The following is a 20563-nucleotide window of genomic DNA, read 5'->3' as shown; positions in this document are numbered from 1 at the left end:
CAAAACGGACAATATAATTGGTTGTATAGGGTATTGGATTTACAACACTCCATACAAGTAATGCTTGTAATATAACATCCATTGTCTGCAATATAGTTTGTATCCTCTCTCTCTCTCTCTCTCTATCTGGTGCCTGCTTGTACCTCAAAAAAAGAAAGAAAATAAAAATAACTAAAAACTGTGTAATTCTTTTCGTTCTTTATCATGGGAACATGCAACCACCATGGACAATAATAGCTCTCCCAAATCGCATTATCAGCATCTTGCAAACACAGACTTGAATTAGAGATCAAACGCACAGGCTGGACCATGTTCTCTCTTAATTGTTAATTTGGGAACTAATTCCTAACAAGAATTATATTTGTTCATGTTGATTCCTATCAAATTTCATCATAGTTTGTGCGTATAAATTAAATTATACACACACCCAACCAGCTTATTTTAGTTTTGTGGAAGCACACACGCGAACCATGATGCATTGACCGAGCCAGCTTGTTCACAGTTCACGTCACTCAATTCCTAAATGATATTTTCAGAGCTATCAGAAAATATATTGTGCACTTTGGATCCAATTCCAGTCGATATATCATATTATCCTCGAGGATTTGTTCCTCCCAAGCCCAACAATGGGCTAAGTCTAACTCACCAAGCCTAGGAAAAGGCTCAATTAATTGTTTGAGAGTGGGCTTAATCATATATATCCATCGGAAGACACAAGTCTTACTAATGTGGTATTATATGTTCTTAATATGCCCCCACATTTGTGGGCTAGGTTATGTCATACTCAACAAGTAGAGTAGATGCTATGTCCAATAAGATCTGTCGCAACCGGGGTCACGACGCGGACCGACGTTGGAGGATGAAAAATGTTTAGAGTCGCCACCAATTGATTTAAGGTGCAATTGGACACCGAAAAGACCTGCGAACCAGAGAAAAGGGTACGGGGATCGATTGAGTGTGGGGAAGGTGTTAGGCACCCCACAACTCCCGTTTGAAAACGGTTACCCGGATTAATCTAATGGCTATCTTATGGAAACTTGCCCTTTGCAAGGTGTAATTGTTAAAGTTTGAATTATTACTTTCAACACACTTATCAACTTATGATAGTGTTTGAAAAAAGCTTGGAATATTACTATCAATTTATGATGATTTTTATTTGGAAATAGGTTTGAAATAACACTATCAACTTATGATAGTTTTGGGAAAAGATTTGTAAGAATACTATCAACTTATGATAGCATTAAAAAAAATTGTAATATTACTAAAACTTATGATAGTTTTTATTTGGAGCCACACTACCAACTTTTGGTAGATTTAATTTTAAACACCAACTTATGGTGTTAATGATAAAATGTCCTACCAACTTTTGGTAGGTTTAATTTTAAACACCAACTTATGGTGTAAATGATAAAATGTCCTACCAACTTTTGGTAGGTTTAATTTTAAACACCAACTTATGGTGTTAATGATAAAATGTCCTACCAACTTTTGGTAGGTTTAATTTTAGATACCAACTTATGGTTTATTTAATAAAATGTCCTACCAACTTTTGGTAGGTTTAATTTTAAACACCAACTTATAGTATAAATGATTATTTGGAAAAGTGTCATCTATCAACTTAATCTATTATTGCCAACTTATGGCAAATTAATAAATGAAATCAAATAAGGTCCATAATTCGAATAAAGGGAATCAACTCATGATTTTCTTAATTGAAATGACCTATATTCAATTTTAAACTCATATACTTATAATAAATAAATAAAAATCCAAATAATTAATGTCCAAGTTATACATGTTAATGGGGGTGATATACTCAACATAAGGGCCAAATATACATACTTAAACAAAGAATAAAGAATATCTTAAGCAAAATCCTAAAATTATTCAAGTTCTCCTTGATCCCGGCCCAAATGATGTTCAATTCAATCCAAACCCAACAAATAAACACAAAAATGGGGGTCAATATGGGTATTCAAATATAATATCAAACCAAACACATACTTAAAGATTTACATATACATATAAACATATATACAATATATGCATATACACACATCCAAACCATGTATAAATACACACATACCGTACACATATAAACATAAATCTCTAAAAAAACCTATACAACTTATTCCTAATGTTGCCGGGTTTTGAACAAAAAACATATATACAAAACATCAATTATACTCAAACCGGACATCAAAATATACTCAAACAAACAACAAATATATTCAGTATATTAGCATGCCATATTGACTGATTATGAATGAGTCAAATCCAAATCCAGTATTGCAAAACCAAGTCCAAATCCCGTACCAATACCACCGATTATCATTCTATATAGAACTTGAAAATTACAAGACCAAATCCGGCACAAAAACCAGCAAATCTATTACAACTAGCAGGGTAAAAACAAGGAATAACCTTAGTCAATCATCATCAATATCGAACAAAACAAAAACCCACATCATGAACCAAATCTATGAGCAAAAGGTTTGAACAATAACGTAAACATATTGGCAACGAGTCCGAACAAACACATAGAATAAAACCAAATTTGAATCAAGGAATTTGAGTCATTACCTTCTCAAGGAGACAAAGAAAACCAAACTTCTTCTCTTCTTTTGCTCGGTTGCTTCTCCAAATCTCCTCCTTTCTTCTTTCTCTTCTTTTTTGTTTTTGCTTCACCAAAAAAACCAAAGTCTCCTCCTTTCTTCCTCTCTCTCACGCCTCCTCTCTTCCTCTCTTCTTTTTTTTGTTTTGTTTTCCTCCCACAAAGTCTCTTCTCCCCTCTTCTTATTCTTTTTCTTTCCCCAATTTGTGCCACATTTCTCTCTTTGTCTCCTTCTTTTTATTCTTTTTCTTTCCCCAATTTGTGCCACATTTCTCTCTTTGTCTCTTTCTTTTTATTCTTTTTCTTTCCCTAATTTGTGCCACATTTCTCTCTTTGTCTCTTTCTTTTTATTCTTTCCCCAATTTGTGCCACATTTCTCTCTTTGTCTCCTTCTTTTTATTCTTTTTCTTTCCCTAATTTGTGCCACATTTCTCTCTTTGTCTCTTTCTTTTTATTCTTTCCCCAATTTGTGCCACATTTCTCTCTTTGTCTCCTTCTTTTTATTCTTGGCTTTTTCTTTCTTATTTTTTACTTTTCCATTCTGCAAAAACAATAAAAAGATTAAAACAATTCTCTTATTTTTAGATATTTTCTAAGATTTGATCTTATTGGGTCAAGATTTGAGTATTTAAGGATCCAAGAAAGGGATTATGAATATCTATGTGCTTATAGGTCAAAGAAATGAGCTTTTGCATTTTTTGTGTTCTTTTTCCTATTTTTTCTTTTCCGGATCGGACGAAATCCGGTTACTACAAGATCGAATTGCTCCGATACCATATCAGAAATCCATACCCCAAACAACCAATTATATTATCCACTTTGGGATTTCGATTCCCATAGATACATCGGATTACCTTCATGGGTTTGTTCCCATGGAACTCCAATATTCTCTGTCTTAGTAAGTACTTCCAAAACTATGTTTCTCATCTAAGAACGACAAACTATCTTTTCTAAGAATACTCTGTCACGGACTAAATTGGAGTACCGACCCGCAGTCCACCTACCTATCTCATCTGAAGCTGCACCTGCTTCAGAGATCCCGAAACACCTGTAGTACCGTCTATACCATCTTGAAAAACATAAAGACCACTAATCTTCTTCCCCGTCATCACTGTCAATGATCCCCTGCTCACTTTCAAAATTCCACATTTCGCGAAGAACCTACAACCTTTGGAATGTAGACTGCTCAAAGACACAAAATTCTTCTTTAAATTGGCACATGATAGACACCCGTCAAAGCCTTAAGAGCCAATCCCAATAATCTTGCAGGAAGTATCGTTACCCACTAGGACTGTGCCACCTTTAACTGAATCATATGTAGTAAATGCATCCCTATAAGGAGACACGTGATAAGAGCAACCAAAATTTAAAATCCATTACTCTTTGGAGGGAACCTGTGGAACAGTAACTGATAGCAATTTTCGATCGCTTAAAATAAGCAAACAAAAATCCCAAATTAAAATACTCACAAGCGCACAAGACCGTAGTAGAATAGGTTATGCAAGAACGAGGTCGAACCACAAGGATTGGATAAACAATACGATTAACTACTATACTAAACTTAGCAAAAGGAATAATTATTGGGAGATGATTGATTTTGGATAGCAAGTAACGAAATTAAAGCAACGAAGTAAAGGAAACACAAACTTGTTGATTTTGGTTGTGAAAGCAAATTTATGAAAGCACTAGGACAATGAATCCATCTTAATAATCCTCTCTAGTTGTTGATTACCTCACCTTTAATCCACTCAATCGATGTTGTTGGCGAATCCACTAGGGCGTGAATTACCTATGGTATCTAGGCTAATTCCTTTATCTTAACATGCAATTTGGTTATGGTATCTAACTCAAATATGAACATGCAAGATGTCCTTAAGTTCAAGAATTCATTAACATGCCATGTAAACCCTAGGAGTATGGTATCTACCCTAGGCGTTCCCAATTCCTAATCACAAGAAGCTGGTCCCAAACCCCGTATGGTATCTACGTGAGCTTGCATCAAATTACTTAATTGAAAACTTAGTTGGTGGCCAATCATCCAAGCAATCAAACAAGTATATAGCACGGTGATTAGAAATCCAACATCAAAAGAGCAATCAAAGATAAGAACAATAAACAAACTAGAGAATCATATTAAGACTTCATCAAGCCCTAGCCAAAGCGTTTAGTTACACATAGTCAAGAATGAAAACCACAAGAAAGGTTGGAGAACACCCTAGAAAAGTTGGCTGAATATCTGAGTGTCTGAACCCCCCGAAAGTTCCTCAGAATCCTATGAAGTCCTCCTTAAATAGCTCTCTCAAACCCTAGACTTCCTCTACAACAATTACTAAAACTCCAAGGAAATTTACCCTTGGTTTCCAAAACAATAAACCCAACAAAAAGGAAAGAGGTTGACTTCTTCTTTGATTAGGAAACTGGACTGCTGGATGTCTCGGACGTTTTTCCCATGTTACGCCCTTTAGAAAAATCTCCAAAAATATCTAAATTGAAGCTTGATGTCTCAGCTTTCCAGGGCTATCTCACACGTCTCTAGAAAAATTATGTGGAATCTTCTAGACCCACTTCTTCACAGATAGCGCAGTTCTGCCGAGATCATATTTTAGGTCAACTTGTGTTCAAATTCTGGGTTAATTGGCTTCACTGAAAATTCCCAAAATATTCTCCAACATTCTTCAAGGTCTTAGCTTTATTCTCCAATTGACGGTTCTTCAAAATGCTCAAAATATACCCTTTTCCATCAAAAACCATCCAAGTGCTCGAGAAAACTGAAAATGAGGAAAACAAAGTAATAAGTCATTTTTAAAGCCAATCCTCTAACAAAAACCAAGTTTAAAGAGTACCAAAATGAGAGAATATATGAGCTTATCAGTAACAAAAAGGAAAAAAATCTTCATCTAAGTCAATATTCGCATCGCCAAGGTTCGCCTTTGCATCTGTCTTTTGCATTCCGCGATCTTTGAAATGTCCAAACTGATGACAATAATAACACTCAACATTTTTCTTTGATTTACCGTGGCCTTTCCCGGGACTGTACTTTCCCTTAACAAATAGACCAACTATCACCACTATTCTCACCATTCAACTTGGTCTTTAACTTTTTTGAGTTCAATGATGTCTTAACATCGACTAAGGAGATTGAGTTCCATCCATATAACATGGAATTAAAAAATAATCATACGACACCGATAACGGACACAAAAGAATAAGAGCGTAGTCCTACTCGTCAACCTTGACATCAACGTTCTTCAAATCCATGATAATTCGATTAAAGTTATCAAGATGTTGTTATATGGACATGTTCATGTCCATCTTGAGGATAGACAACCATTGCTTCAAATACAACCGATTCGTGAGAGACTTCGTCATATACAAGCTTTCAAGGTTGTCCTGTAGTCACTTGGTTGTTTGTTCTTCTTTGACCTCCCTGACCACTGCATCTGCGAGAGATAATTGAATCGCATTATGCGCCTTCTCATCTATCTCAGCTGTCACTTCTTTGGTTAATTTTGATGTCGCATCTATATCCAAAATCTTCGTTGACCCTTGTTGTCGCAAAAGTTCACTTATTTTGATACGCCACAAACTGAAACCATTCTGTAATTCAAAATTTTCTTTCTCGAATTTTGTAGGTCATTGAACATTCGCCTTGATACCGATTGTTGGAATTTAGCGACAAAAATCGAATATAGAAAAATATGTGAAAACAAAAGAGAGAACAAGACACAAGATTTAACAAGAATCGGCAAAACTTTCCTACGTCTTTGGGCGAAGAACAACGAAGAATTCCGCTAATATGAAGAAGATTTACAAAAAAGATGAGCTCTTGAACTCAAAAACTAATCACTAAATTCCTTTCTTTGAACTTCCATACTCTCACACCTCAAACCCCTCTCTAAGACTCTCAAGGACTCCTTAAAAAAGTTGCACAAGCTTGAACTCTGATAGGCTACCCAAAATACAAGAGAAGAAAATCCAAATCCATTTTGGATTCTAACTCAAAACCTACTAGACTTATGATTTTAGAACTTTTGAAACGTCAGGTCCCGCGCTTCTGTCTAAACAGATCCTCTAGGTGTCCGAACAGCACGCTAACTTTGAGCCAACTCCACAAAACCGATACACTAATAAATCAATAGGAGCCATAATGTAGTTTCAACCACAATAACAAATCCAAAAGCCCCAAAGACATTAGAAAGCAATAACACATATAATTATTAACAATTGTTTCCATCAGGTACTATATTAAGTAATTACAGAGGACTCTCTTTCGATACTCTGCTACTGCCCACAATGTAAAGATATTCCTATGAGCAGGATAGTGTAGCAGGCATGTCTTCATGGAGACACCGGTGCCTTCCAACCAATTTTAAGAAAGAAAAAAAAGAGAAGAAAAGAAGATGAATAACTACGTCTCCATTTGTTTCTAAAAAGACCATGATTTTATGGACGAACACATTTTTTTTCATGAAACAAAAGACTTACATGTTGTGGGAAATCACCATTCTCCAATTGAGAGTTGATTATCAATTTCGCAGCACGATGAGAAGTATCGGGTCTCTTTTTGCCTAAAGATTGATTAATTTATCAAGTAATATATTAGTGATAAGATCAAAAAATCTGGGATGCTACGTACACATATGATGTAAACCATTCATTGCGTGACACATTATACTTTGAATGCTAATTTTTAGGATCTCTATCATTGTTGTTATTAATTCATCATTAGCTAACCTGGCCAGAGTAAAGCAAACCTAACAGAGCCCATGCTGTTTGTACCAAGTTCGATCGACCACCTTCGAGAGGGATGTATTTCTCCATCACCCAAAGACATATTATTGATGCAAGTAATGTACAAGTTATTCAAATTGTGAATAAGGAGTTGTTAGTCTAGTGGTAGTCTACGTTGGATTAAGAAATAAGGAGTTGTTAGTCTAGTGGTAGTCTACGTTGGATTAAGAATTAGGCTCCGCTTAGTGAGGTAACAAGTAGAATATATGTTAATTTGTAGTATATATGTTACTTTGTAACCAAACAATCAAACACTCCATTTAAAGTAGCATAAAATAACAACTTTTTTTGAGTATATTTCATTTTAATTTTTAAACAATTAGAACACTCCACAATTTTCAGTCATGGTAATTGTAAAATTTTAAGTAATACTCGAAATCTTCAAAAAGAATCCTACTTTATGAGTCATGGTAATTGTAAAAAAAAATTTCAATTTTTCGATGTGGGACATTTATTGTATGGGTGGAATAAAACATGTTAAAAATACTATTAGTGAAATTCAACTTCAGCACTCAAGTAATATCATAAGCCTTAACTAGTAAAGTAACATGATTTTTGTTACTACTATCCTCTGCAATATATATATATATATATATATATATATATATATATATTATAGGAATTCTCCTATATATGTGGACCAAAAAGTGTGGACCAAGTTTGTGCACCAAAATCCAATGGTTGTAATAAACCACAACATAAGTGGGGGCCACACATTTATTATGGGACCCATCACATCTATGGTTGAAAAACAAGTCCACAAACTTGGTTCACACTTTTGGTCCACATAGGAGAATTTCTGTGTGTATATATATATATATATATATATATATATATATATATATATATATATATATATACCGCTTGAAATGGTTAAACAAATTGAACTGGTTATACTGCATACCAGTCGTCTAACCGATATAATTACTGATATTTAAAATACTACGAGAACATACCTTCAAAGCTTCAGCAGTAACATCAGAGACTTGCCATCCATGGTCTTGGTCAGAGAAAGTCCAAGATCCCTTAGAAATATGCCTGTACATGCTCTTGAAGTCACCAGAAGGATTGTCTCTGACCTTTTAATCATTGAACACAAATAAAAATATTACACATAGTAATTAGGAAGAATAAAAAAATAGAAGATCAATGATAGAATTGAAGATGATTAGTATGTAAACCTGAGATTTCTTTAGGAAGTCATGTCCTCTTGCTAGTATATGTCCAATTTCATCGCTGAGATTGGTGGCAAGCAACGCTTGAATGGCGAAACCGGCATCCCAAACTTGACTACCAAAAAGCTGCGGACATACCATTTTTTCATAGCTGAATAATATAAGCATAAAGAGGTAAACACAAAATTTAGTACATTTCGAATAGGTTTTAAAAATTCTCTTGTATGCTTGTTTTGTTAGAAATTCAAGCCCAAACATATATATTAAAGATATTGTCCACTCGAGGCCATGGGCCCGCACATATTTGTTCTTCATGGATCGTCGCCATTCATTCTTAGGTTCAGAAAACGTGTCACATGTGTGAGACGTGCTAGAAATTTATTTATATCCCACATCGTATTGGCATAATCCAACCATGTGGGACGAAATTAAAAATTTTATGTACCTGCATCTTCATTCCATCTTCTGCAATCCACAAGTAATTGGGGATCCTCGCGAGATGCTTTCTGAAAGCATCCCCATCTGGATCTTCAACCCAACATGCAAGCATACATAGTGCCTGCAGTTCGATCATTTCACGCATTCAAAGGATTAATTAAGAAAATCATTGAGCAAATATATATATATATAAGAATTCAATTCCTTGATAATGTTATCGATCACCTTTTCAACACTTCCAATGGTTATATATCGACTGTTTTCATCTTCATAGTGGATGTGCTTCATTGTTACTGCAAGAGCATGATCTCTAATCAACTTGTTTAGAGGCCAACGACTGAGAAGAGGCTCCGTAACCACATACAAGCCATCCCACAACAAGTCTTGTATCAAAGGATGGGGTAGTATAAATATATATATATATATATATATATATATATATTATGATGTAAGTACATGCAATATGTAAATTACTCTATCAAAGTATCACATATAATTGTTAAACGTACCTTTGCACATAAATGACGAACTTTTCTCCAGTTAATTTTGTTGTAAGGTTGATTAGTACTATAGAGTTCATCTCTCATTTCTAAAATCAGTGGAGTGATCGGACCCACGAATCTCTTCCCGTATAAATATGACATTGGCATATAAACCAATCGACAATAACACCAAATTTTTGCTGTAACATTCAAACCATATTTAAAATCATTAATATATATATATATATATATATATATATTATCCAATTTTCTATAATTTAAGATTATATATTGCATGTCCAACCTGGATGCATTGGGAGAAAAGAAGGGAGGAGCCAGAACTCTGGAGGCATTGGGTTCGTCCCAGACCAATTGAGAACAAACCAATAATCTATTAAGAGTGATATATAATTGTGGTTACATAGACTAATACAATTCGTAATGTGTAATAAGTATTGAGGTTAATTAGAAAAACAGTAATGATATAGGGATCCCAACAGTTTGTATTTCAGTTATCTCAACTGCTGAGTTGTACGCACGGGATTTCATATGTATCATGTGGGACATGTAGAGCCCATAAATTCACTTGGATATTTTGCGTCCAACTCAACAGCTGGGATAATTGGGATATCAACTGTTAAGATCTTTATCATTTTCGTTGGAAGAAATAATTGGTACCGAAAGCCAAGTTTTTCCCCAAGAAGGTATGTATGTGACACCACCGTGGTCATGAATCCATTTTCGAGCCCTTGCGCAGGCATTATTCCTACCACCTTCAGGCCCTTCACCCAGAATTCGCATACATATATAGCTTAGGCATGTGGAGAACATTGTGCTGTGACTGTCTATGTGGAAGCCCCATCCACCGTCTTCATTCTATATTTATATACGAAAATGATAAAGATGCATGTCAGTTATCAAATTGAGCGAGAAAAACTATATATATGTGCTTTGGGCCTGGCCCACACAGAATCAGGCCCAAATCAATAATATCTGGAGTGGGTGTATACGTACGTACCTGATGATTGTATATCGAAGGATTTCTTTACGATGTTGTTTGGGGAATACAACATCTAGAGATCCTGTGATGTACATACACATTACCAAGGGAGGGAGGAAGAACAATGGCCCAGCATTTTCTGCAGGCCAATGGCCGTCGTGGGCCTGCAAGGCCCCAAAGTATTGAACGGCCCGTCTTAAGGAGTTTGTGGCCTTCTCGTATGTGATTTCTTCATCATCCTCAACCTTCACTGCTGGTATTGTTTGCTTGAAGTTTTTCTCCTTAAGAAACTGATCACGTAATATCATATACATATTATTTCATTGCTTAATTTGGGACCCAATCAAACAAAAACAAAAGGGGAGGAGGATTTATATAACACTAATATTTTAATTAGATAAATTACCACGACAATTTACAATAATATTGTAGATGAATCGTATATTCATATGTATGATTATTATTATTTTAAGCATAAGATTTCAAATATCATAAATAATAGGTCGTAACGCTCAAAACGGGTTTCTAAACAGTTCAACATATCTTCCCTCTTTTCTTACTTCCTTACACCCGTGGATTGGATCCATATCTTCCCTCTCTATTGCCGTTTTATATATCTTTATCTTTTAAGTTGTGTTTCTAGGGTTTTGTGGTATGAAAAAACTATGAAATCAATGTGCTCCGTCTGAGCCGCTGCTCTCTTATGGTTTACCTATTGTGATTAATGTATGTGTTTCATTGTTGAGTTATTGAATTCTGAATATGGTATCAGAGCCCGATTATGGGGTGTGTGTTTGGGGCACAATAAAGAGGCTCTTAAAAGAAATTTGAGGCCTCCCACCTCTTAGCACACGAATATGACCATATGACAAGTGTATGATGAGTACCTCTGAACATGGGTTCAATATGACAAGTGGAATGGGGATTTAAGAGACTTGTGTGTGAGGGAAGTGTTGGAACACACCCAAGCCCCAAGTCCCACATGGAAAAAATGAGAGAGTGTGTGTGCTTTATATATATGTGGACAGACCCACACTCATGAGCTAGCTTTTGAGTTAATATGGATCACCACCCGCATGTGTCTGAAGCCGGCTTGCATTTGTCGCTCGTGGAGCCTCTTCAGTGTCGTCCAATCGTCCGGTTCAATCCATTTTCTTCTTGAAAAATTAAGGAATGATTATTAATTTCTTCTAGTTATGTCATTGTGTGCTTGGGTTGGCTAGCGCTTTTGCGTTCCCAAGTGTTGGTTGATGAAGAAAAAAAATGTCCTTTTTTCTCTACTTAAATTTATAATGCCTTTGTTATCATAGAAAATGAATTTCCATTTTGGGCATATTATAAACATGAGAGATTAAAAAGTGATAAGAATCCCAGTAAAAAGCATTTCAATAGTGGATGTGTCGTTCTCAGCTTCAATCACCAGGTTTTATGGGCTTTTACATTTACATCAATCAATGGACAAAATCCACTTCTAAGATGTTTTTTACTGGAATCTCTAAAATTTTTTATAAGAGAGTAAGAGCATGTCCAACGATTATAACAAAATAGGGAAAAAGTCATTTTGAGGGATCAAATTTGGAAAACCATTGCTCCAACCGGTACCCCATTGGCCATTAGATCCCTCAAAATGGTATTGAGCTTTCTCTCTCCCTCAAACCTGGAGAGGCTTTTTACATCCATCAAAAGAAATTTATTCATTTCTCTCTCCTACTTCCCCTCTCAATGGATTTGTCATATTTGTTGTGTTTGGATCGATTGATGGATTTGTCTTATTTGCTATGTTTTGATCGATTTGTCAATCTTTAGGGTGTATAAAATGTTTAAATTAATTAGAAAATATTTATCTAGAAATATATATATTAACCGTATTTTAAAATTAATATATAAATGAAGATAATATTAATATTAGTCAAAAATATGTTACATTTGTAATAATAATTTAAAGTTGAAGGTAAAAGTAATTGAAAGTAGTTATGTCGAAAAATATTAAAAAATTTGAGATGATGATGAAATAAGGGATGTGATTGGAGTGATATTAAAATAGGGATCCCCTAAAATAATTTTTTTGTTAAAATTGGGGAAACTTTGGGTCCAAAATGGAGATTTGGGTTGGACATGCTCTAACAAGAGTTGGAAGCTGTTAATTACCCAAAATATATGTCATCAGCCCATAACGCCATATCGTAATTCCTGCATATTATTTGGAAAGCAGATATAGGGCTATTATCGCATTGTACAAGTGGCAGTCACCTATTGGAAGGATATGCAACATATGACATCCGTCAAGATTTTTGACACCTATCATTTGTACTTAAATTCAAAATCAATTCAAGGGTATGATAATAAGTGGTGGAGAGAGTGCCAAGTGGAGCCAAAAACCTACAAAATATCAAGAGCCAATAAGAATTCACGTATTGATTGTCTAAGATAAGGACCCCTTCCTCTCAAACCCATATATATAAACCATGCCCATTAAGCCAAATCACAAACAACACAATTTCACACCTTCACTTGCTCTTTAGCACTTGTTTTCAGCCACCCAAAATCAATGGCAGCCTCAACAATGGCTCTCTCCTCTCCTTCTTTCGTCGGAAAGGCAGTGCAGGTCGGCCCCTCTCTGCCAGAGCTCTTTGGCAATGGCCGTGTTTCCATGAGGAAAACCACCACCAAAAAGCCTGTCTCATCGGGAAGCCCATGGTACGGCCCAGACAGAGTTAAGTACTTGGGCCCATTCTCTGGTGAGGCTCCATCTTACTTGAAAGGAGAGTTCCCTGGTGACTACGGCTGGGACACGGCTGGGCTTTCTGCTGATCCAGAAACCTTTGCCAAGAACCGTGAGCTTGAAGTGATCCACTCCAGATGGGCCATGCTTGGGGCCCTTGGGTGCGTCTTCCCAGAGCTCTTGGCCCGTAATGGTGTCAAGTTCGGTGAGGCCGTGTGGTTCAAGGCTGGATCACAGATCTTCAGCGAGGGTGGGCTTGACTACTTGGGCAACCCAAGCTTGATCCACGCACAAAGCATTCTTGCTATTTGGGCCACTCAGGTGGTCTTGATGGGTGCTGTTGAGGGTTACAGAATTGCTGGGGGGCCTCTTGGTGAGGTGACTGACCCAATTTATCCAGGTGGGAGCTTTGACCCATTAGGTCTTGCTGATGACCCAGAGGCTTTTGCTGAACTGAAGGTGAAGGAGCTCAAAAATGGTAGGTTGGCCATGTTTTCCATATTTGGGTTCTTTGTTCAGGCCATTGTGACTGGTAAAGGCCCATTGGAGAACTTGGCGGACCATCTGGCTGACCCAGTTTACAACAATGCTTGGGCTTATGCCACAAACTTTGTACCTGGAAAGTGAGTTTAGGCTTTTGGGAGAGTGTGAGTGAGAAAGAGTTGTTTGTGTATTTGTTGTATCATACAGAGTTCAATCGTAATCTCTTGAATTGAACCAATCTTTCTTCCTTGAACTGTTGGATTATATGCAAATTGAAGTGATAAATACATTAATTGACCAACTATAAATAACTGACTGTCCAACTTATCATTATTCCCAAATCATTTATGAAAATAAATTATTTTAGATGAACAAAAAATGCATACTCTCCATAATCCCATTAACCGAATCTCCTGTAGCTCTATCAAACTCTGCATCTTCTATTACGGCCCTTCTCAACCAACAATGCACTAACAACGTAGAAAAATCACCAAACCCCTTCAATTGATCAAATTTATCATATGTTTGTATATCTGTAATGTATGTCTCTAATTAATATTCAAGAGTCATGCATTTAATGAGAGAAGTCATCGGAATAAAATTGAGCCAACCTTGATGAATCAAAATCATCAAAAGTATCACTTAATTAGATTCAAGCCCTAATTACAAAGAATGTGACTGATTAATTTTCATTGGGGGCTACATTCTTTTTGCTTGGACTTGGTATAGAATGCCCAATAGGAAAAAAAAAATTGCAAGGTTTCACTGGGGACCCATCCCCTAGTGAATGCACAGGTCCGCCACTGTCCTTGCTAGACCTCTTATTTTGCCGCAGTCATTATGTATTTCAATATATATATATTTTTTTTAATGTCATGAGAACGCATAGGCATTATCTTTTGGGTGTTTAGGGTTTAGGGTGAAATTGTCTTTTTCCTCTCTCGTGAATCTTCTGAAGTTGATTAAAATTTGCATGCTACACGTTTTAGGGTACATCTTGTGGATGTGAAAGGTAAGGCGTTTCCTTGTTTAATATGCGGTTTTTGAGCTGTTCCCTATGAAACATTCACAATCATAATTCATAGCACATATTTGTTTGCAAGGTGTCGTATAAAAAATGTCTTATTAGCCCGGTGGGGCTATCGACTAGTTATGAAGAAAGTACCAACAGATCAACATGTTCTTGTTGGGAACTTATTATTGACAAATATGTGGTTATTATTCTCCTATCTATCAATCGCATATGGACTATGGAGTTTCATATTACCGGCGTGGGGTTGTCCTATGATACCTGGACTCTTCACTTTACCTTGCTGTGTCGATGTCTGGTATGCATGACACGACTATTGGTATGATACCCAAACTCTTTACTTTACCTTACCTCCCTCTATGACAACTTTCAATTTGAAGAACCGAACATACGGATATGTACCCATACTTGACACCCGTACCCGAGTCCAAATATCATAAGGGCTGCCTAACGTTTATAATTTTTTTTCACCCCTCTTCAAAGTCAAGTGTACATTTCATTAGGATTTGGATGTCACGTCAATAAAATTCGTTGTTTTCTCATTGGAGGCGTGACTCGAGACGGAATCGAGACGGAATCGGATACTTAAATGAAACCCTAATGATAAAAATGAGTAAGTTAAAAGGTTCATGATAGAATCGAAAAAATATTGATATTTTAATGATATAAATAATAGTTTTGTCCTTTTTTCAGGGAAATTTTGCCTGATGTTTATAGGTTTTGTAATGAAAGCGAAATAGTTGACACCAAATCCAAAATCTATCTTTTTTAAAATGGATGGATAAGTGATGCATTTGTGTCAAGAACATAGAAACTCCAACTGAATCAATTTGATTATTCTAGTAAACCTAATTTTTTTTTTTTTTTGAGGAAACTAGTAAACCTAATTGAATTAGCTATGATGTATCAATTTTGACTATAGAAACTCACTCAACGATCTACATATATTTAAAAATTGGGAAAAAATATATTGATGTGTACTCCATGTTTTCTCATTCGCATCCCAAAAAAATTTTTAAGAGAAAAACTTAGTCTCAAAACACCCCACCGCCCTAACTATTTCTCTTTCTCTGTCTCCATTTCTTCCCTCCAGTTCTTCCCTATCTGTGTGTCTACTCTTGTTTGCATCTCTGCAACAATTGGAAGCCACAGTCTTCAATGGTCGAACTACCACCGCCGTTTTCATCATCAAAAAACTCACCCTCTTCATCGATGTATAGAGGGAAATTCTACTGGTTCTTGAAGTTCACAACACCTTTGACCTAACCTTGTGTTCTAGCCTTTGTTGTTCTTGTCATCTATGATGCAGTTGTTCTTCTGCAGTCCTGCTTTTGGTTTTGGTTAGATTTATGGGACCAAAGCTCAGCATGTTTACCAGCTCTGACTAGTTTTGTGATCAAAGTTACAACATTACACTTCCTGACACAATGACTCCTTGCTGCTCTACATCTATGCTGACTTGATAAACACCCGTAAATCAAAGAAATCCAAACAAACCTGCTCTTCAAGCCTCACAATGGCAACTTCAAAGAAGTGTTTTTGTGTTGTTCTGTTTTTCGATAAGAAACGCATATGGGTTTGTCAATGATTTTTTTAAAAAAAAAATCAAAAAAAAGGAAGATATGCTTAGATTCGGGTGAATTTTTAATGAGTTTTTTAATAATTGGATGTAAATGAGAAAAAGTGGAGTGTAAATAAGCTCACCAATAGATTAGGTAACTTTCACAATTTAAAGGAAGGGCATTTTGACATTTCCAGTTAGGCAGCCCCACGGCCCCGAAGACCTCTTCGTGTTTCTGCCGCAACTCTTCCTTCTTCTTGTAGCTTCTCTTTCCTCTCTATATTTCCAGAACTTTCTCTCTTCCCCTCTCTTATTTAATATTCTGCGTTTTTCATTAGCAAAGACTAGAATTTTCTTCAAAAGCTGTATAAGCTTTCAGAAATTAGAGGACTTTTTTTGGGAGTGTGGATTGAAGAGGGTTGATTGATTGGTTTTTTGGGATTTTCCTGGAGGAATTTCTTGGTGGGTTTGATGATGTTGCAGCTTTTCTTTACACTGGCTTTCTCTGCGGCTCCTCTGACTCTCTATGTGCCACCTGTGAGAAGCTTGAATCTGTTTGTGGAGACCATGGAAAAACTGCTGAGAGAGTCCAGGGTTTACACCAGAAGCTTCCACCCTCGTGCACGGCACGCGTGGTCTAGGCTCTTGGCTTGTATACTTTGCACCTTGAGGTTTGAGTAGCTGGAGATTCTTTGTTAGATCTGTGTATGTATGTATCTGTTTGTTCTTAGATTCACATGTATTTGTTGTTCTTTAGTTTGTTCTTAGATTCGTTGGTCTTTGGAGTCTTTCCACTTCAGTGAGAGTTTTGTGTCTCTGTATCTTATCATTGCGGATATTCAATTTCTCTTGTTAATCCTCTCTGTTTCTGATGATCACACCACCAGAATTTTCAATTCCCTTATTTGCTTCATTGTGATATGAAGAGAAAGTACAATTATTCCAATATTGTTACTGAAGTTTAGACATTTTGTCGATGTAAGTCCTTATTCACTTCATTATGAAGAATTTTGGGTATGAAAAGGAAGTACAATTACTCACCGGTTATGATAGTTATCCCAGCGGTTGGTATCTCAGTAATCTCAACAATTGGTATTTAAGTTATCTCAGTTGTTAAGTTGCACGCACAAAATTTTATGAGCATCTGGATACCAAATGTTGAGATCTTTTATCATTTTTCGATTACCCAAACATTCTTGTTGAGTTAGCCATTTTTGTCGATTTGCAAGTCTTTTACTTCAAAGTTTTATATGTATTGAGTCTACTTTACATTTTTTAAACTGACCCTAAAGTTAGTAATTGAGGATCAGTATGTGCTTTTACGATTAAACATAGGGAGTTGATATGCTGCAGAATGGATTTTTATATTTATCCAGATTTTGGTTGCAGAGTTTGGCATCTTATTGTAGTTGCTTCTTATCTAAACCTTGTTTTGGATAGATGGAAGACAAAAGGGAGGCCTTGAAAGGCCAAAGTTTCTTTAAAACATAAGCAGTGTGTTTTATCTAAAAATAGGCAAACAATCCCTCAACCGAGGTGATTAAGACATATATTCGAATTGGGTGGTATTCAAGAAGTTCGAACCCCCACTCCTACTTACCTACCAAACAAATGTTATCTAAAATAGAATATCATCCTTTGTTCAGCCAATTGAAAGTTTCTTTTTTGGTTTTTTTAAATCTTCCAGTAACTGTGATAGAATTGCAGCACAAGCACACACAGCAGGCCATGGTAATATAATCCTGTGTTTTTGCTGCTTAATTTACTTGCAGAAGCAAGTAGATTTTGGTACAATTTATTGGATGCTAATTACACAGTTTCCTCTATTGAAAACAATGACCAAAGAATAAAGAATGAATTTCAATGCTATGCTATGTTTACTCTAAAAGCTTTAACTGGATAGTGTGCAAGGCTTCAGAAACCAGAATACATCCAGTGCTCTTGCTTCTCCTCTTTCATCTAAAATGGGGAAGTTTCTGTTTCTCTCTACAGGTTCCTCTTTTGTGTTTTCCTTATTCTGCTCCAACTCTTGAAGAATGCCCCTCTCCTGGATCACATGTATAAGGAACCAAACATCAAGACCCATCTAAGCCTCAAGAACCAAAAAAGATTATGGAGCTTTTGTGTTTAAATTCCTCATCAATTTGCACTAAAATCAGAAGAAAAGAAGCTTGAAACTCATCACATACCATAAGCCTGGATTTTGGTTTGGTTGGCAAACATTTGGCTGAAAAGCACTGAGGAGAGGGAGGATTGGTACGGATTTGCAGCAGTCGTTCCTCTTCTTTGTTCGTTATATTTGCCAAATTCAGAGGTGTTGGAATGTTCTCAGACTCATCAACTCTTCTGCAAAACACAGTGCTTCAACTTTAGTCATATAAAAACACAATGGCTTGGTGGAAACTAAAACAAATAAGTGAATAACAGTTCAGTTTGTGCAGAAAACCCAATAATCCAGCTGTAACTTTGGCTGATTAGGTACTGTTCATGCTTAAGATTCTCAAGATCAAACAAAGTATTGGTGATAATCATTCATTTAACTTCGCCTGCGTTTGCAGCTGGTTCCAAACCCAAATAAATGAGGAGGGTTGCGATAAGTCGGTAGTCAACATAAATTTTACTAAAACTAAACTTGCTCCGCCTGCTCTTGCAGCTGGTCTCAAGCCCGGATAAGAGAGGAGGGTTGCATTAGGTAGGCAAACAACGTAAAACCTTTCCAAACCTATGCATGAGTCACTTAGATTTTCTCATAGACTCGTGCAGCGGAACTTTTGGGATAAAGAAAGAAGGAGAAGAGAGAGATAGGCCTTACTCTTTCTTTGGCTTCTCTTCAGCATTTCTCGTCTTTAGCTTCCAATTTCTGTTTACCCACTTCAAGCAAAGGCTTCCTCTCTTTTTCTTTCCAATCCAACTCTTCGAGAATCTGACCTGAGCCCTCCTCCTTCAACTCCATCTCCTTTCCCCCCACATGACTCTTCTCATTAAACTTTTCCACATTCTCTCTATCCCTCGCTCTCGTCGCGACCATTCTCTTCAATTCATTGCAAAACTCTGTTATATGATTTATTATATCCCTCCCCGCGAATAAATTCCTCGCGGAGAGTGTACTCTTCAGCTTTGGCGGTGCCTCTTCCCTCGGCGACAAGTCATTGATCGGTTTCTTCTTTTCAGTGCTTGATTTAAAAGCTGCTTTCATGGACTTGGCCCGTGGAATTGGAGGGGTTGGTAGATTTGGGTTCTGATTTTCACCATCCTTGTTGAATTTGTGATTCTCATTTGATGTAGTAGACGACTGAATTTGTCCTCTTTTCTTCAACTTTGCATCTCTACATCCAAGGAAAAAGTAAAGAAATTGAATGTACTCTTGATTTCTCTGTTTTGGTAAGATATTGAATCGAACTGAACCAAAAAAGTACAAAAAAAAAAAAATGCAGCATTGGATCTGTGTTAGTGTACCTTTGATTCAAGTAACCAGAAGGTAGGATTTTACTATCATTGCCTGAGCTTGAAATCTTAAACAGATCAAGATGGGAAAAGTGAGAGAAATATCAAATTATAGAGTCTTCGATCAATTGCAATCTAAAGTTCAGAACATAAATGTTTTCTATCTTATTCAGAGTCTGGAAGTTGAGATTCAAGACCTTTGAAGTAGGCGTTGATATCAAGAAATCCTCAGCTGTCTTTGGATGATTACAATCTATGACAACCACCCAGAAAAAGAGAGAAGTTTAGACATAAATGTTTACGTGAATGCATTACACAAAGAAGAACAAGAACGAGAAATTTTATAGCTCACCAGGTCTGCAGAACCAGGCTTGATCATCAATTGAGTCTTCAGGGGAAATGAAATCAACCCATTTAGGTGCATTAATGTTCTCATACAATCTGTCTTCTACAAATACAGACTCGATTCTCTTCCAGTCAATTTGCGCTGGTTCCATTACCCAGAACAGAGAAAGAAGGAGAATTTTTAAGAGAGAATTGAGAACCAGAGATGGAGCAAGATGTAATGTTTGGACAGACCGTTCAGGGAGAGAGTTCTGGACAGAAAAAACAGAGACCTTGGTAACTGAGAGAGAGAGAGAACGGCATGGAAATGTTACCGTTGGAGGTCTGGCTGGCAGGAGGAGAGTGAACGTCCGTTACTGTTGACTTTGTGACCGTTGCAGTCCAGGTGGTTGATTTTCCTTGGATCATAGACTTTACGGGAAAAAGCGTAAGTGGGTCCCAATCAAAATCGCTACCATTCTTTAATTCTTTTGGTTGT

At 36.5% G+C, this 20563-nt stretch overlaps 2 protein-coding genes and 1 pseudogene across 2 annotated transcripts; 1 reads left to right on the top strand and 2 right to left on the bottom strand.

Moving 5' to 3' along the window:
• Positions 1–6805: 6805 nt before the first annotated feature.
• LOC120014493 lies at positions 6806–10808 on the bottom strand (annotated as a pseudogene).
• Positions 10809–12974: 2166 nt separating this feature from the next.
• LOC120014579 (chlorophyll a-b binding protein of LHCII type 1-like) lies at positions 12975–13958 on the top strand. Its single transcript, XM_038866604.1, has one exon. It carries the CDS (start codon positions 13049–13051, stop codon positions 13847–13849), a length of 801 nt encoding a protein of 266 aa, XP_038722532.1. The 5' UTR covers positions 12975–13048; the 3' UTR covers positions 13850–13958.
• A 4098-nt stretch (positions 13959–18056) lies between these two features.
• On the bottom strand, positions 18057–20392 carry LOC119996387. Its single transcript, XM_038842996.1, has 7 exons — positions 20093–20392; positions 19938–19993; positions 19753–19808; positions 19130–19622; positions 18722–18777; positions 18486–18642; positions 18057–18343 (listed from the first exon to the last, which is right to left on the bottom strand). The coding sequence occupies exons 1-7, from the start codon at positions 20235–20237 to the stop codon at positions 18188–18190; spliced, it is 1119 nt and encodes a 372-aa protein (XP_038698924.1). The 5' UTR covers positions 20238–20392; the 3' UTR covers positions 18057–18187.
• Positions 20393–20563: the final 171 nt, after the last annotated feature.

Source organism: Tripterygium wilfordii, chromosome 1 (assembly GCF_013401445.1).
Source record: "Tripterygium wilfordii isolate XIE 37 chromosome 1, ASM1340144v1, whole genome shotgun sequence".
In the NCBI taxonomy this organism is placed as follows: Eukaryota; Viridiplantae; Streptophyta; class Magnoliopsida; order Celastrales; family Celastraceae; genus Tripterygium; species Tripterygium wilfordii.
This window is presented reverse-complemented; position numbering and strand designations above follow the sequence as displayed.

What these genes read in the sequence shown, in the direction of transcription:
- LOC120014579 (XM_038866604.1), top strand. Translation starts at nt 13,049, where the DNA reads ATGGCAGCCTCAACAATGGCTCTCTCCTCTCCTTCTTTCGTCGGAAAG.
- LOC119996387 (XM_038842996.1), bottom strand. Translation starts at nt 20,237, where the DNA reads ATGGAACCAGCGCAAATTGACTGGAAGAGAATCGAGTCTGTATTTGTA. An exon ending in TCTGGTTACTTGAATCAAAG is followed by an intron (nt 19,623 to 19,752) that starts GTACACTAACAC and finishes CCTTGGATGTAG; the next exon opens with AGATGCAAAGTTGAAGAAAA. An exon ending in AAGCTAAAGACGAGAAATGC is followed by an intron (nt 18,778 to 19,129) that starts TGAAGAGAAGCC and finishes AAGCATGAACAG; the next exon opens with TACCTAATCAGCCAAAGTTA.